The sequence below is a fragment of the Poecilia reticulata genome, chromosome 12, assembly GCF_904066995.2.
Source record: "Poecilia reticulata chromosome 12, P_reticulata-male-v2, whole genome shotgun sequence".
In the NCBI taxonomy this organism is placed as follows: domain Eukaryota; kingdom Metazoa; phylum Chordata; class Actinopteri; order Cyprinodontiformes; family Poeciliidae; genus Poecilia; species Poecilia reticulata.
In genome coordinates, this window is record NC_088841.1 from 1,042,057 (window position 1) to 1,060,461 (window position 18,405).

The following is an 18,405-nucleotide window of genomic DNA, read 5'->3' on the forward strand; positions in this document are numbered from 1 at the left end:
TCTTCCACAGTCTGTATTTATATGGATGTCATTGATCTCTATGACTAGGGCACTCTCTGTACTGTGTGAGCCTGGAAGCCAGACTGAAACATATCAAAGTGATTGGTTATCGTTAAGAAACAGTTACTGCTGAAAGCATTTTCAATAATTTTGCTGATGAATGGAAGGTTGGAGATCGGCCTGTAATTCTGCAGTAGTGATTTGTCCAGATTGTTCTTTTTTATCAGAACAATCTGGTAGCAGCTTTTTCAAGCAGCTTATTCAAGCAGCTTGAATAAGCTGCTTGAATAAAATAGCAGCTTTATTCAAGCTGCTGTTTTTAAAACCTGAGGAGCAGCACCTGATGAGAGGGATGAGTTTACTCTTTGAATCAGATCAGATGCAATGACAGGTAGGACTCCCTTAAGAAAATGTATGGGTATGATATCAAGACAGCAGGAACTCGAGCTTGATTGATTTGTACTTTCTAGGCTTTTATAGTTAAGTAGTTGAAATTGAGTCATTTTTTTCTGCATTTGTTGTGTTTGCTTACATTGGTACTGGAGCTTTAAAGAGCTCATCTTTATACTGCTCTCACAAGCAACTAACCCAAAGATTTCAATATGCTTTTCTGTATTATGGAGAGCTCGGGGGTTACAACATAATTCCATGTATAATTGAAATGCACAAAAAAATACTAATAAGTTTGATCTTCCAGGTCAGAGAAACCCTGGCAGCAGAGACCGGGCTAAGTGTTCGTGTGGTTCAGGTGTGGTTCCAAAACCAAAGGGCAAAGGTTAGCAACGTGTACCTAAACCAGCCTCCAGAACCACATTATGCATGTATACTGCTGTTTTCATGTATACTGCTGTTAAGATGCGAAGTTGATTAGTACAAGCCCAATTATTCTGTTATTTCTTTACTGGGTTCTTATTTGCATGTTATATGACCAAACTTTCCCACATCTCTCACTAAAAATTATTCCTTCCTGCCTTTTGCCAAAAATGCTTAAATGTCTGAATCAGATCTGTATCAGTTAAACCCAGTAGATTAAGCATTTCTAATCTGCCATTTGCTCTGTTTGCTCATATTTGGGCGAACATGCTTGCCAAAGTTTGGCCAGCCAAAAGGTGTTTTACCCAATCAGCAACCAGTCCGTCAGCATGAGTCTTAAATTGCTTGTCGGTCTAAGTCTCAGAATTTTAAGCATTTCACAATCATTTGTGATATTTAAGTGGTTCTTTCTATAGTTGGCAATAGACCAAACTGATTCAGCAATTTAATAAAAAAGTTCACTAGATAATTTTTTATTAAACTTTATGATTTAGACTGATTCAATTAAATTCAAAGTTCACACACCGGTTTATGTTTATTTACTTACAGATGAAGAAGTTAGCACGTAGACAGCAGCTACAGCAGGAGCATCACAGCAGTCAAAGACTGGGCCCAGGTAAGTCAGTGATTGTGAATATGTATAACAGTACATATAAATTATAGCAGGGGCGCCACCAGAAATCTTGGGCCCCCATGACAAAAAATTTGATTGGGTCCCCACTGCACAGCTACTGTTACAATTCTTTGAGTCTATTTGACCCATTGTGACGCTTTAGCGTCACAATTTTAAAGGCTTGCAACAACCTTGCTTTCTTTGGTTCAATACTGATAACTAGCACAATATTTACTGCTCATGAGTTTTCCATCCAACAGTCCGCATGCAGTATGCAAGTAGGTTGCCTAAATTTTTTCTATTAGTTTTAGATTATTGAACTATCTCTCCCCACGAGTAAGTCAAAAGCAACATGAAAAATATACATGATGCAATCCAGACTTCTCAAAAAATGCTATGTAGTTCAATTTTATTCAAGCTGCAGTATATAACTTTAATAAAAAATGTTTTCTCCATATTTGTAAAGCTGTCACAATGTCGTGACAGTTTGCTATGAGACAGATAATCCATGAAAACAATCAATCTCCTCCACTTTCTCCCTGAATTACTATTGCCAGCAATAGTAATTATATTTCGCAGTATGTTTAATAGCAGCTTAAAGGTTATTTTGGAAAGTTACTATTAATCTGACAGGCCTGATCAGGACATATATCCTAATTTTAACATTATTCTTAGCAGTAATGGGTGCTCTCAGTGGAAGGACTTTAGAACTGGGGTGATGTGCTGCAACTTCCTGACTTTAGTGAGAATGTGAGCAGCAGTGTATGTTTAATAGCTGCAGTTACATACTGCAGCTTCAATTTCACTAAGGAGAGAGAAGTTCTGACCAAAAACAACCAATTAGAACCAGTAGGATGGTCTAGTGCTGTCAGTCAACTTCATTCACTCACTGCTAAATGTGCTAGTGAGAAACAACATATCGTTACAGGAAACCGTTTATCTGCCGTCATTGGTAGCTATGCTAACTAGACTGAGCATTACCAACAGGCTATGCTAGCTGCAGCATAGCACAGAGAGAGGGTGAGGAAGGATAAGCAGCCACATGAGATTGTGATTGACAGCACTAAAACTCTCCTGCCACTGACTGGTTGTTTCTAGATAGCACTAGGAGAAAGCAGAGGAAATAGATTTTTTACAGATTATCTCTCATACCATGCTGTCACAACATAATGACAATTGTAACAAATATGTGAGAAAAAAAATTGTAATAAAAGTTACATACTGCAGCTTCAAGTACACTAATTAGAGAGCAGGTCAGGAGGGACGTGGGTTAGAGATGCTGCTGACTGACTCATCTGTTGTTAAGCGTGGTAAAAGGTACAAGGGACAGGTTAAATATATGAATATCTTGGTAATTTTTTCCCTTAATTCATTAAATGCTAGTGAAATGGAGGCAAACAGTAGTCTGTAGCTAAGCTAACTATGGTAAATGTTTGATAAACTCACACACTCTGCTCACCTCAGAGAAAAACTGGGTTACAAATTGACCCTCTTACCTTTTTCTCTCTCTCCCTCTCTCTATTTTTTTTCTTTTTTGAAAACTTGACTTTATTATTTTTCTTAGCAGCATAGTAGCTGCCACAGTCATTCTTGTCTTCTACTGACTGCTGCTGAACACCGTCACCTGTCAAGCGGAACGAACCATTTCATGCAGATCCAGGGGGGTGTTCAGGGCAAATATGGATATGTGTTTTTTGGTCTGGGAGGGGTAACATTTAATTTTTACTCCTAAAAGCAATCTTCGAAAACACAATATGATTACTTTTCTAATTGACAGGGCTCCAATTTTTTTTATTTCTAGGAACAAAAAATAAATAAATTGTGGAGGGCCCCCTGTCGGTTAGGGGCCCTTAGAATTGTCATAACTTTTTCCCCTTATCTACCTTATTCCTGGGAGGCTTACTGGGAAAACGATTATGGGTCTTACTTCCTGCGCCCATCGGAAGTAGCAGTATTTCTTTGTAATTTCTAGTTTATTTTGCTAGTCTATATTCATGATAGAAGTTACAGCTCTCTTGTATTTAGTAAAATGTTTGTTGGTTAAAGTTAAAGTTAAAGTGACGGAGGTGTAATTTGGAGTAAATTGTGGATTAATTTGAACAAGGAAGTGCGATGGATGAATGCGAAGAATTAGATGACTCAGATAATTGTAGTATGAATAGTTATTATTGTAAAAGTAGTGCTAAAACAGGAGACTGGCAAACAGTGAACCGAGGAAATAAGAAGAGGAACGGAATCGAATCTGATGAAGAAAAAATAGAAGAAAATAAAGGAAATGAAATTAAAGTGATTATTAGGTTCCAGAACCCATGTGCTTTGAATCCTTTAAAAATAAGTGAGGCAATACATAAGGTGAAAGTAGTTAAAACGTTAAGAGATGGTAATCTATTGGTGTTATGCAGAGATAGAGATCAGGTGCATGGACTAATGGACGTTATTGGGGAAAACAATCAAACCACAATTATGGCATGACAGAGGAAAGGCAATGGGAGTAATATCTGGAGTATCAACTGATTTGACAGAGGATAAGATTAAAGGTAATGTAAAAGGAGCTCGGGTGATTAAAGTGAAGCGCTTGTTTATTACAAGAGAAGGAGTTAAAAGTCCTAGTAAATCAGTTGTTAGTCCTAGAAGAGGATAGATTACCTGAAAAAGTAATGATTGGATATGTCAGCTATGCAGTAAGACAATACATTCTTCCACCAACCAGATGTTATAAATGTCAAAGGTTTGGACATATTGCTGCTGTTTGCAGAGCTAAGGCCAGGTGTGCTAAGTGTGGAGGGGAGCATGAATATGGAAAATGTTCTGAAGGAATTAAATTAAAATGTTGTAATTGTGGAGGGGAACATAGTGCAGCATTTAAGAGATGTGAAGCTCATAAAAGAGAATGCAGTCGCAAAATATACGCACAAAGGAAAAAATTACCTATGCAGATGCAATTAAGATGGTAAGTAATTTAAATGTTAATGCTAAAAGCATGACTGTGCCACAGACTCCATCTCAAACAACAGAGCAAATGCTGAGCAAGAGAACCTTAGGAAGTACAATGATAGTGGAGAAGAAGAAAATTGTTGCATTTATTGTGGACGTATTAAATTGTTCAGCACAGACAGAAAGTAGAACAGAGCGAATTAAAATAATAATCAAAGCAACAGAAAAATACCTTGAGATGGAAGACTTGTCATTTGAGTAAATTAGTGCAGTTTTAACAACTGGGATAAATGAAAGTCAGCATTCCAGTAATGGTGAAATTTGATGCTTTTATCCATATTGCAGTGGAATGTAAGGAGCTTAATTGCTAATGGCCAAGAGTTTAAATATTTTATTGAAAGTTAGAATGTTAAACTAAATATAGTTTGTGTTCAAGAAACCTGGTTAAAACCATCACTTGATTTTATTCTTAATGGATACATAGCATTACGTAAAGATAGAAATCCAAATGTAGGAGGAGGTGTTGCTATATTTCTTCAACATGGTATTAATTATAAAGTTTTTAATATAAATGAAGAAATAGAAGTTATAGGGGGGGCTGCACAGTGGCGCAGTTGGTAGAGCTGTTGCCTTGCAGCAAGAAGGTTCTGGGTTCGATTCCCGGCCTGGGGTCCCTCTGCATGGAGTTTGCATGCTCTCCCTCTGCATGGAGTTTGCATGCTCTCCCTGTGCATGCGTGGGTTTTCTCCAGGTACTCCGGTTTCCTCCCACAGTCCAAAAACATGACTGTCAGGTTAATTGGCCTCTCCAAATTGCCTCTAGGTGTGAGTGTGTGTGTGCATGGTTGTGTGTCCTGTGTGTCTCTGTGTTGCCCTGCGACAGACTGGCAACCTGTCCAGGGTGTACCCCGCCCCTCGCCCGAAACGTTGGCTGGAGATGGGCACCAGCACCCCTCCCGACCCCACTGAGGGAAAAAGGGTGCAAGAAAATGGATGGATGAAGAAGTTATAGGGGTTGAGGTATGGATCAGTAAATCAAAATTTAATATAATAAATGTTTATAATCCTTATAAAAAATTAAGTAGAGAAAGACTTGATAGTATTTATGTGAAGGAGAATGGAAGAGATATTGAATGTGGAGTTTTTAATGCTCATTATGGGGAAGTAAAGAGGGGGTTTATTGGACAATATATAATAAGATGGCACGTGACAAACTTATGGAGATTATGCCAAATTTAAGTAATGATATTGAAGAATTAAATGCAATAATTACAAATATAATAAGTGAATCTACAGAAAAGGCTACACAATATTAGTGTAGTGTAGTGTAATATTTTCTTGGTGTGATGTGAATTTTATTTTTCGTTTGAATTTAAAAAATAATAAAGTTCATGATCTGAGTATTTATCATTATGATTGGGCCAGGAAAATTTATTTATATAACAAAATCAAAAATCTGGGATGATTTAGTCCATCACAACCAGAACCCCGAGGTTTTCCATTGCTGAGTGTCGCTGCAAATCAGCGGAGAAATAACCGCATCTCCTGCGTTCCAGACCGTAATACGGAAAATCTCCCCACTGGACTAGAACCGAACCGAATCAGACATTAACCTGCTATAGAGAGCAACTTTCCACTGGAAAGTGTCGTAAGATGCCCTTGTGGAGCTCGGGTAACTGTTGTGCCGTTTGTGGCTGTTCTCTAATAATCAGGCCAAGTTTAATTTGTGGCTGCAGGAAGTGTGTTTTGAACGAAAAAAACAAAAGCGGTAGTTTTCATTGCCTACCGACAGATAAGCAAACAAAAAGAATTTGGCTAAAAATTATAAACTTGAAGAAAGAACCCAAAATGCTTTATGTGTAGACAAGAAGCCAATGGAGGAATACCCACATCTGCAGCCGAAGCAACTGAGTCAGTGAAGAAGCTAACTATGCTAGTGCGGGCAGCTACATATGCTATTGCGACTTGAAGAAATGCGGCCATTTCTTCAAGTTGTCATCCCTGCCCCGCAATAGCTGTAGGTTGCGGTAAACCAATATTCTCACATTTAAGCTTTGATAGCTGGTGTTCCCACATATTTTATAGCCTGAAAGCTCTCACGAAAGCTGGTTAGCGAGTTGCTAACATGTAAACAAATGGCGTTTCCGGTTAGCGGCAGAAGTCGCGCCCATAATTCACGCAAAGCATCATGGGGCTTAGGAATAAGGTGGATACGGCGCCCCGGAATTACAGTACAAATGATTAAGTTTATTAAAAGAACAATGGTACACTCCCAGTTGTACAATTAAAAATAATCATATGTTCTGATGTCAGATGCTGGGGAATATGAATTTTTCTGGCTGCACTTCTATAAAGTGTAAGCCCTGATTTTATTAGTAGAGCTTGTTTACTGCAGTGTGGGCTAATTGCCACAGCGGATATGAGCAGACAGTTTAGATAAGTATCTCACTGCTTTGGCAAGTACAGCTTCTATCTGCTCTGGGATTTGCAGCATGTCAATATTAGCAGAACAGCTCATTTGGTTTATTACAGCGGAAACTGCTGCTGATAACCAAATGAGCTAAGCAAATCAGCAAATGGGAAATGTTTGAAGTTGATGCTAGAATAAACTGGAAAATCCATGGAAACTGATGATTGTCAGCCATCCTTAAGTTAAGACAACCATTCAGTTTATATAATACATCTACTGTATGATTTGACTTGTAAAGTCTAAACTAAAAATGGATATAACATTTTATTTAAAATGTATGAGTATTATATAGGTCATGGAGTGTTATTTGCAGTAATTATATTTTTAACTTCCAAAAGTTATCCATGAATGATTTCATATTTTATCTCCAAGATGGGGTATATTTTAGTGGGGGTTTATGCATTGCACTGCATTTTTTTTAGAAAAGTATGAAGAAGATGATTTGAATTATTTTTATTGTTGCAAGCCGTCTGAAAAAAACTATGTTGCATTTTTAACCACCCCCAATGTCAAAAATAAGTAAAGAACCTTTAGCTGCAATGGGATCTAGTTAAATTCATCTTCCTTTAAACTTTAAGCAGCTTCTTCATAATATTGTTTTGTCAATAATATCCTCTACAGAAATCCCAATAAAAGTTTTGTGCAACATGTTTATTCCCACACCATCAATTTTTTAGATACTTGCAGGTGCGTAGTTTTGCCCATTCTACCTATTCAAGTTTTCCCAACCTTCCCAGGGATTGACCTTTAGATATTTTTTCTAAAACCAACTGTCAAATTGAAAGGTGCTATTTCTTATTTCCACAAGTACTGAATTCCTTTAGATCACTTTGGGAGGAGGACTTTGGACACAAATCCTCTGTATTTGTGCCAGACATAACCTAATTCAATGCAAACTTCTGTATCGCACTCAGGGCCGGCCCAAATTTAATTTATACCAGGTGAGTCTTTCTCCCCTGAGAATGTGGAATGGTACTGGACTGATTCTGTGCCTTCAAATGATTTTAACAGAAGTTTCACATAAAGAAGTTGATGTAAAAATAATGTTTGTTTTAGCCACAAAATGATTATGCTCAGCAGCAAACAACATAACCCCAACTACAGCATTAGAGTAGCTCATCGATGTAGCAGCTATGCAGCCTGACAGGAAACATTTTAGACAATGTCAAACTTTGAGAAGTTTTAATTATTGCTATCAAACATTATCAAACACTGTGTTTTGAAGCCAAAAATACCTCAGAAATATACAGAGCCAAACATGAGAATCAACTCATTTAAAATTTTAACTCAGTTTCACACAAACATAAAAAGACCCTAGCATAAATGTTTGGCTGTTGAACTGGACCGTTCCAGGTCACTATCAAGCTAATTTTCTATTAGCAGCTTTACAAATCTTTTACATTACATTACTAAGGCACATTAAAACAAACCTTTATCTTGGCTTTTTTTCTATTCTTCCTCTTTCTTTTCTCCTTCCCTGAAAGATAAGTCATTTTTTGAGACATTGTTTTGCTTACTTAACTTCTGACCGGAGCTTTGGACGTCTGGATGCTCTGCTCATTACAAGGCAGTTCATGATACCGGCAAAGCGCGCGGTACCTACTGCAGTCACCAGGGGGCCCCAAGAGAAATTTTATTTTTATTTTTATCCATAAAATAATGATTTCTACATACAGTATCAAATATATATTATTGTAAAAACAAATCACTTTATAGTGAAATTGTGTGTTTTTGATATTATAATGACAAAGAAATTATTACAAAAAAAATAAAACTAAAAAAATCACTGAGGGGGCCCCTTAGTGGCCCTAGGCGGCTGCTTAGTTTGCTTATGCCTTGGGCCGCCCCTGATCGCACTTACTGAAGCATATCTGGCCTCTTTATGTGGGTTGTGCTAAAACCCTAGGTTACCACAGCACCCTATGGTTATTATTCTTATCAATATTTCTTTCTCTTTCATCTTCTTTTTTGAGTCAAATTTGTGAAATCTGGTATATTGACAGAAGTATCCCCCTGACACCTGCCTTTTTTTGTCTTTGTTTGGATTGAGGCAGAGAGATTTACATATAATTAGGTACTGTTTATTTTTTTAATGTACTGGTTTCTGTTCACTACCAGACTTGACCTTATCCATTTCATGCACACCCAATTTTATGTCTGTATAATTGGATGTGTTCTAACCCACTTTTGTTAGTATGTTAGTAGTACGCTGTTGTAACTATTATACAGAACATTACCCATTCGTTTGTGCTGCGATATCAACAAATGTGTTATTAATATGTCCAGATGCATATTATTTTATAGTTGATGATCCAGAGAGAAGGAAAAAACAGACAGTGTTTACAGTAGCTCAGGATAAACCACAGGCTCAACAACAACATCCTATTATGGATCAGACTGAACATTTAGATTTTGTGTTCATCCACAAGAAACCATTAACTAGTTAACAGAAACTAGACCACTTCAGTGCTTACTGGTTCTCTAGATCCTGCTGTCAGTTAGATTCCACCTATGGATTAAAAATAAATTAAATTAAAAAATATTTAACTGATCCCAAAGTAAAATTAAATGGTGTAACTCCCATTACACTGCAAAAAGTCCCCTTTCAAAAACAAGAAAAAAAAGTACAAGAATAGGGTGTAATTTTCTTAAAATAAGAAAAATTATCTGCCAACAGAACAAGAAAATTTATCTTGTCAAGATTTTCCAAAACAAGAAAAAATATCTAACCAAGATAAACCTACAAATATCTTAAAATTAGTGTATTTGTACTTATAACGAGCCAATTTTACTAATACAAATAGACTATATGAGATTTATTTTCTTAATACATAGAACATTTTTCTTAAAATAAGAATATTTTACGCTATTTCAAGAAATTCAGTGTCAAGTAACATTTTCTTTACTTGAGATAATTTTTCTTAAAATAAGATAATATATCTTACTCCTATAAGTAAAATTGGCTTGTTTTAAGTAAAAATACACTAATTTTAAGATATTGTAGGTTTATCTTGGTTAGATATTTTCTTGTTTTAGAAAATCTTGACTAGATAAATTTTCTTGTTCTGTTGGCATATAATTTTTCTTATTTTAAGAAAATCATACCCTATTTTTGTACTTTTTTTTCTTGTTTTTGAAAGAGGACTTTTTGCAGTGTACAGCTGCCTCTCATGGCTGTGTTGGAAAATGTCAGTAAGCTTTGCACATGTGGCAATACAAAGTATTAATGCATTTATTTTCTTTAATCTGGCTTTTTAAAAAGGACAATGTAGAACTCAAGTTTTTAAATGTTATCATTTTATGCGCTGAAAAAGTTAATTCGCATTCAGCTTTACTCGTTGCCAGCAGCTAAACTTCTCCTCAGTAGTAGACATGCGGACTGACGCCATGTTGTTTTTTCCTACAGCCCGCGGTGTATGAATGAAGCGGTGCGTCCACGACTCTCCTGATTACCTGCTTACCAGTTATGTTGACTCGGTGGCTCAGGACAAGTAACATTAGGGGAAAAAGAGCAGGTCACTTAACGTAGAAACATATTTATAAAGTCAAACTTTATAATAGAGGTTGAGAAGTCATGAGATAATGGCGCCACGTGCTCGAAACTAAGGAGGACGAAGCTTAGCGTGATACAAACGCACACAAAAGGCATCTGCAACAAGTTATGTGGCTTTTTACGCTTTAACCACGTGCCTGGTCAGAATAAGACAGAAATAAGTATGGAAACTAAACCTACCGAACAAGGTAGATCCCATCACTTGCGTTGCTTTTTAACTGTAGAAATCCGAGTTGGGAAGTGACGTCACTCTGCAGAAAATTCATATTTTCCAAATGGAAGTACTTCTTAGACTTTTATTTAAGTATTACTCTCCTTTGAGATACATTTACTTTACGTTTGAATAAATGCAATGTAGATTATGCAGGAAAGGAAATTAGAAAAATCTACGGTGGCCGACAGGTGCAAACGCGCAGCAACAGAGAAAAGATGCAAACAAAAAAAGAGACGCAAACAAAAAAGACTACAACCACAAATAAAATGCAGCAAACAAAAAGAAAGATGCAAACAAAAAGTGCTGAAAACGGAAGTGTTCCAGACCACTAGGGGGAGTCTAACAAAAAACAGCTGTGTCCGAATTTAGGCTCTGCATCCTTTCAAGGGCCGTGAGAAACTGATCCTTTGAAGCATAGACATAATATAAGACTAGACCCCCGACTGGCTGCTCCGGCGCTCTTGGAGCGGTCGTTCCTCCTGCTTTGCTCAACCAAAACAGCAAAAGATGTCTCAGCACTGCGGAATAATGTTGATCGGATCGACAGACTACTGACGTGAGGGCTCGACAGACTTTTCGCAAGTAAGATGGACATATTACTGTGTATTTTTTGTGATCAGAATATTACTAAACTGTATTTATGTCCACTGGCGAAATACCAGCTAATGCTAGCTATAGTGCTTGGTGTTCAGCCCCCGCTCTGAAAGCTAACCGAGATTCCGTAAATCTTAAATGTTTCAGTCATTCTCCAACATTTAGATTATCTGATACAAGAGCCTACTATAGAAATTAAACAATATTATAAAAATCATAATATAGCATTCACCAGCAAAGTTTACACAGGTGGCAATGGGTATTATTTAATTATTTAACTCTGTCAACGTAAGATAACTAGAAAATCTTCCGTTTTTGTTTTGAAGGTTTCCTACGACGTGAGGAAGAAGAAGAAATGTCTTTATGGAGAGACAGATTCACTGCACAGCCCGGATGAATCTCGTATCGGATTTTGGACTCAACCCAAGTGCTGAATCACTCTTAAGCCAGAACTCGTAGGGTGGAAAACACACACATATATATATATATATATATATATATATATATATATATATATATATATATATATATATATATATATATAGGGGTGAAAGTAGGGTAAAAGATTCAGTGGGGGAACGCAGTACCTGCAAGAGAGAGGAGCAGCTGTCTGCTGTAAAGAATCAGTGGGTTCACTAATCAGCCGTGACTGATTAGTTTTTCAAGAACAATCTAAAACACGACTTAATTAGTTAATAAATAGCTTTTTTTTTTGTGCTTTACTAGAGCAGGGCTGCAACACGTCGATCGCGGAAGGTTTTGTGGATCTCGGCATCAGGTGACAAACTGAACGCAGCCAGGAGGCTGAGAGCAGCACGTCCTCCTCTGATTGGCTTAAAACGTTGGTATCTTTATTAAACAACAACAACAAAAAAGTCAACAAAACGTGTTCAAATTAATGACCCAACAAAAATAATAATCTCAGTGATTATTGTTTCAACAAGGTGTTGCGCAATTCTGTGCGTTTCGGTTCCATTACCAAAATAACCAGCAGAGCAGGAGTTTAAAATTAACTAATCAACCACCGCTGTGTTCAGGGAGGCTTATTAATGATCGCAAAATAAATATCAAGCCTGAAAACCGAATATCGTAAAGGACTAAATGTTTTTAATGTAATCTCTGCTCGGCTCGAGGAGCGCAGGAGTTGCCATGGCAACAGGTTTGCTTAAATGACAGAGAGAGACGGAGAGTAAAAAGGTGCGAGTGGTTTAGAGTTGATCGCCTGTTCAGGATGCTTTATGTTTGCAGTGGCGCTTTGCAGCCGCTGTAGTTTCTGAACATTCAATAAACGACAAACTTGGACTAATTACCTCGTTCTGCGAGTATACGTCATTTACAACAAACATCAAACACAGTAAATATGTTTCATTAAGTATTTAACAAACAGATGGATTCTACCGTGATAATTATGTGAAATTAAATCGTCTAATTTAAAAATAATAGTTTTATTGCTCTCTGGCATCTTGCTTTGAGCTCAGAGTCTGAGACATTTTTCCTCTATCTAATTTTTTTTTTTGCTTCTTATTTAGTGGAAATATTGATGTTGATTAGATTAACTCCAAAGTTAACCTTTATAACTCCACTGTTGAAAATGAGAAGCTAACATTCACAAATGACATTGAAATAAAATCCAGTCCAACATCTGGTTTGAGGTGATTCTTCTGGAAACTGTTGGAGGAAAAATATCCCAACTTCAGAAGATGTGCTTTAAACCTAACAGAGCTCTGTGGTTCCTCCTGTCAGTATGAGAGACAGGGTGAGGAGGCGCCATGTTAGGAAGAGAAGTGGAAGCTGCAGGATCTTCAGAACAAACAGGTCATGATGCTTGGCTACTGATTATCCCTCTGTCTGGACACAGGATCAATAGAACCAGTTTAAAAACTAAAATAAATGATTATATGCCAGACATGGAAAACTGGGATGCATCCATACCATGATGTTCAGAATTTAGGTCTCATGGCATCTCAAGGGCCAACATTTCGGGCGAGAGGCGGGGTACACCCTGGACAGGTCGCCAGTCTGTCGCAGGGCAACACAGAGACACACAGGACACACAACCATGCACACACACACACACCTAGGGGCAATTTGGATAACCTGACAGTCATGTTTTTGGACTGTGGGAGGAAACCGGAGTACCCAGAGAAAACCCACGCACGCACAGGGAGAACATGCAAACTCCATGCAGAAAGACCGGGGCCGGGAATCGAACCCAGAACCTTCTTGCTGCAAGGCAACAGCTCTACCAACTGCGCCACTGTGCAGCCCCTGTGCATAATCATGTATAGCCTAATATATATTATTCAGTATTAATCATTATTTATTTATGTTTATATATTTATATAAATATGTATTGATAAGACGAGAGCGGTCCATTGTCCTTTTATTATGTCTGTGAGAAACGGCCCGATCTACAGAAGACGGGTCCTTCGAAGGCCACGAATATGGACGACCAGAAGAAAGAAGCTGTAGCCTTCGGCTAGCTGCCTAGCCTCCATCTCGGCGTTATGTTGCTTAGCAACAGTGACAATGTGAAGCACAGAGCGGCGAAGGGAAAAAAACGGACTCAACGTTGTTTTTTTTTACTCTTTATTTCTGTATTACTCTTCACCTTTTGTAATAAAGGTTGTTCCATAGTAAAAACAAAATCTGTCTGATTCTAAAATGTTTAGTGTATACATTACAAGGGATATTATTCATTTTCAAATACTCTCCAGATCCAGGTTGTAAGACATTACAGTTAAATAAAACTATTATGTTTGAAGGCTTAACTTTAATCAGTCAAACCCATTTGCTCAGGAATAAATTGAACCAAAAGATTTTACTACTACCTGACTTAATATCTGTGTACCACCTCCACTCATAGGGGAAAACTAGCGGGAGTTTTTATAACGATTTGCCGGGAGACATGCGTTCTCTCTCGTTGTACCGAACATGGAGCTCCCGGCCAGCTGACAGCAGGCGAGGGGAGCTGCTGTTAATGCAGCGGGAGCAGACATCTCCGAAAACGCCGGAGCAATATTGGAATTAGGTGATTTATTAATGAACCGAGCAGATATTTGAGATCTAAACATCTACATTTTTGTCTAAAAACATTGTAAAAAATCATTTTGTGTAATTTTAAGTGTAATACAGAAAAAAATATTTTGTCGCCATTGCTGCTTTTCTGAACAACCGCTTTAAAGGATGCAGAGCCTAAATTCGGACACAGCTGTTTTTTTGTTAGACTCCCCCTAGTGGTCTGGAGCACTTCCGTTTTCAGCACTTTTTGTTTGCGTCTCTCTTTTTGTTTGCATCTCTCTTTGTTTGCATCTTTTCTCTGTTGCTGCACGTTTGCCCCTGTCGGCCACCGTAAAAATCGGACTTATAACCATTATTTGAATTATGAGGATAATGTTTGGCCGGGCGTGGTGCCTCTACTGGCTAAATAAGGTATTGAAGCTAATGACCATTTTTAAACGACACACACGGACGAACAGATGACTTTCAGACAACATTCAGACTCTAAAAAAACAAAAAAAAGAGATTTTGTCAAAAATATTAACCACCATAAAGGTGTTAAATATATTAAAATTCGGCGAACGTAAGAGTCCGAACATTTATTTATTTATTTATTTATTTATTTATTTATTTATTTATTTATTTATTTATTTTTTAGTAAGACATAGAAGAAACGTTCGCATTAGAATAACAGCAAGAGTAACAAAAATAATCTTGAAAATTTATTTTGTAGGGAGAAATAAAACTCATTGTAATGCCTCCGTTTTTTGGAAGTTTTTTAAAGCAGCATTTATAAAAAACGTCCGGAAGACGTTCAAGAACTTTCAAACAACATTCTGAAGTATGCACTTTGTATAAAAAGTGAAAAATAAAAAAATTATTTAAAAAAATAACAGCCATAAAAGTTTTAAAGCTATAAAATCAAAATCAAGTGAAATGACAGCAAAAAAAAAAAAAAAAAAAAAAAAAGAAAAAAAGAAAATTAATTGGGAACGAATGTTCAGAGTGAAAGTTCAGACAACGTTTGCTGAACGTCAGGTCCGAACATTCGACGTTCGAATTTCAGACTACGTTCACGGACGTTGTGCGAACATTTGCTTGCTAGCTGGGCCAGAATTTGTCTGACATCCAGTTAGTTTCAGTCAGGCTCTCCCTGTCCATCATTTCCCAGATAATCCGTCCCGCTGGGTCTTTGTTAATGTCAAGTTAATATATTACCTGTGATTTACCTCGAGCGCCCAGAAAACGGCAAACATCGAGAGCCACGAATGAAAAGTTCTGCAACCAAACACTATTATAACTATTAATATTAAGATAAGCGTCACAAATTTGTGCAGCCATCTGAGTTGTGCAGGGCCGTAACGCAGAACCTGGACTTTGGGCAAGGGGGATGGGGGGATCCAAAGTCCTATTTATAGTTTTCCAGACAATACTGGAACACACAAAAACACAAATTACTAAAGGATTTTTTTGTACTGTTGTAACCATTAAACAATCTCCCCTTCAGTTCAACCATATAAGCAGAGACACATTGTTGATGTTACCATTATAAAATAACTTGCAATTAAGTATTGGCAAAGATCAATGTAATTTTCACAGGTGGCAGAGCGTTGTTGTTAGCAGCTGCTGAAAGTAACTACAAAAGTTACTTTTAATGTAACTTAGTTACTTTCCAAATCAAGTAATCAGTAATCTAACTAAGTAACTTTTTCAAGGAGTAATCAGTAATCCAATTAAATGTACTTTTTAAAAGTAACTATGCCATCACTGATGGTGAGTCATCAAATCCGATTATCTTCTGAGTGGTGTTGGAGGTTGTGTTCAAGGGTTAACTTGGATCTTTGTTGCATTAGGTGATAGGGAGGCTCACTACGCCATTTCTGTTTTCTCAACCACTAATTTCAGGTAATTATGTTACATTAAATGTCAGTAATTTATGTTGTCAGTTATGTTTGTCAGTCTGTAAGTTTGTTTGTTAGTTGTTTCTATGACGACGTGGCAAAGCTTGCCACAAATGCTCAGACTAGTTATCATGGAAGAAATATAGTTTTCTTGTTGTAGCAAATTTTTTTTTTTTTTACATTTAGCAGCTCTTACCAAAGCTTGACTGACAGCGCTAAGACCTTCCTCTTGGCTTTGATTGGATGTTTCTGACACAAGAAAGATGCATTTTTGCAGATTGCAATAGTAGCACTGGGAGGAGGTCGGGGATTTAGATTTTTTTTTAACAGATTACTTGTCTCACTGTCATGACTGCAATTTTAAAAATATGTAGAAAGCATACATTTTTTAATAAAAGCTACATACTGCAGCTTTAAACCAAAACAGCTCTTGCTTTAAAGAAATCAAGAAATCAACTTTAGGGTAAAAAAGAACTCCAGTAAGGAAATTAAATGTAGAGTGTGAACTATAAAAATATAACCCATATTTAGGAATGGGTTTTCATATTCATAAAAAGACCACACAATGTGTGAACAGAAGAACTCATGTAATGTACAAAAGTTGAGCTGAGAAAACTCTGTTTTGACTATTTGCTTTTCACTTTTTCAGAAGTAATATCTGGCTGTATGGATGGTCTGCTCAGCAACTTCTCAAGGTCTCTGCCTCGAACCCGGCCCCAGCTGGTGACCATAGAGCATTGTGGGTACAACATATCCTGCCTCCAGCAGGGCCTCACTCCACCTCAAATGCCTGGTGACCACATGAATCCCTACGGTTAGCATCATGTTCAGCTGCTGCAAGATGTTTTAAAGTTCTTATTCTGCATTTTTCTGATTTCTTTAAATTTCAAGAGACATTTTTTTCCATCTTTCTTTTCAAAAGTTAACTTAATTTTCCCTAACATGTGCTATAATTACTTTTAAACAACCTGATTTAAGTAAAATTTTCTGGTTATCCTTCTACAAGGTTCCTATAAAGCTCGTAGAAGTTTGCTGAAATTTTGGTCCACTCCTTCTGACAAATGTGGTGCAAAAGATTTTTCTGAAACATTTTTAGTGCAGCCCTCAAGTATTCTATGGTCTTTGGTATGGCCTCTGACTGTTTTTCTTAGCCAATTTGGACGTTTTTTTCTTGCATTTAGATAACTCATTTGTGCCCAATCTTTACCTTCCTGTCTTGAGATGTTGTATTTTCATGTAATGTTATTTTCTCTTAAACTTATTTGAAGTTCACCTAGTTAGCATGGCCACCGATGATGGCGAATACACAATTTTCCTGGAACTATAAGTTGCTTCTCTGCGATTAGCACATTGTGCAGCCCGTTCCTTCCTTCACTAGAATATTGAGGGCAAGGTTTACAGTGACTTGCTAAGGTCAATTCCACATGCAGCATGAAATCCCAGAGTTTTGATGGAAGACAACTTCTCCACCATTACTATTTTGTTGCTAAAACACATTTAATATTGAATTGTCAAAATAAAGAAAGTAAAGTGTTCGCTATAATAAAGCAAAACATGCTGTTTTGCTTTATTTTTCACTTTTCTGTGTTATTTCTCCTTTGCGTAGGTATGGATTCCATTTTCCATGACAATGACAGTGACACCTCTATGACAAGTGTAAGTGTTGCCTTTCCAGGTGGAGACTTCCTACAGGCACAAACAGAAAACCCAATAGACAACCTTTACTCCATGCACAGCTCCTACTTTGCTTCCTGAGACTTGGCCATCATTGTCTCATGCTGCTGAATAAATATTTTCCAAACTATTCACAAATAGAGATGCAGCAAAAAAAAAAAACACATGTTCAAGCTTCTGTCAGTCAGCATGTGTCTGACAGAAATCTATCTCTGATAGATTTGGGATCTTGAGAGATTTTCTTATTCTAAGGACATTTCATATAACTGTTGGAAAATATAATTCTACTGACATGATTTTTGCGATCCATCAAGTCTATTTGGATTTGTTCTTGTATGTATGTGTGAAATATAATTTACATCCTAAAGAATACCCAGAATTGCCCCTTAAAATGGACAACTATTTATCTCTCATCAGAATCTATGTTACATTTAAATGGGCATCAAATGTAAATATTTATTTTTCAAATGAAGTTTTGTTGTACACCTGAAGCCCCAAACTCCTTTTATTCCTATAAGTATTTGGATGGTTGTATTGTCTGAGAAAACTGTTGTTACAATGCTATTTATTTTCTAATTTTAAGACAATAATGTGTCTTGAAAGACTCAACAAATGTTGATACTTTAAATAAACAATACAT

The 18,405-nt window shown here is 37.0% G+C and overlaps 1 protein-coding gene across 5 annotated transcripts in view; it reads left to right on the forward strand.

Moving 5' to 3' along the window:
* The window catches only part of LOC103473491 (LIM/homeobox protein LMX-1.2-like), an 88,550-nt gene extending 70,655 nt beyond the window's left edge, over positions 1–17,895 (forward strand). For 2 of the 5 annotated variants that reach the window (XM_081613397.1, XM_081613402.1), the window contains 4 exons: positions 698–775; positions 1,363–1,429; positions 16,741–16,905; positions 17,698–17,895. In XM_081613397.1, the coding sequence (XP_081469523.1) occupies positions 698–775; positions 1,363–1,429; positions 16,741–16,905; positions 17,698–17,846 (459 nt within the window). In that variant the 3' untranslated portion in view covers positions 17,847–17,895. Of the gene's footprint in view, positions 1–697; positions 776–1,362; positions 1,430–16,043; positions 16,096–16,740; positions 16,906–17,697 lie in introns of all 5 variants that reach the window. The other 3 variants (XM_081613400.1, XM_081613401.1, XM_081613399.1) reach the window with 3 other exon arrangements.
* The last annotated feature ends 510 nt before the right edge of the window (positions 17,896–18,405 follow it).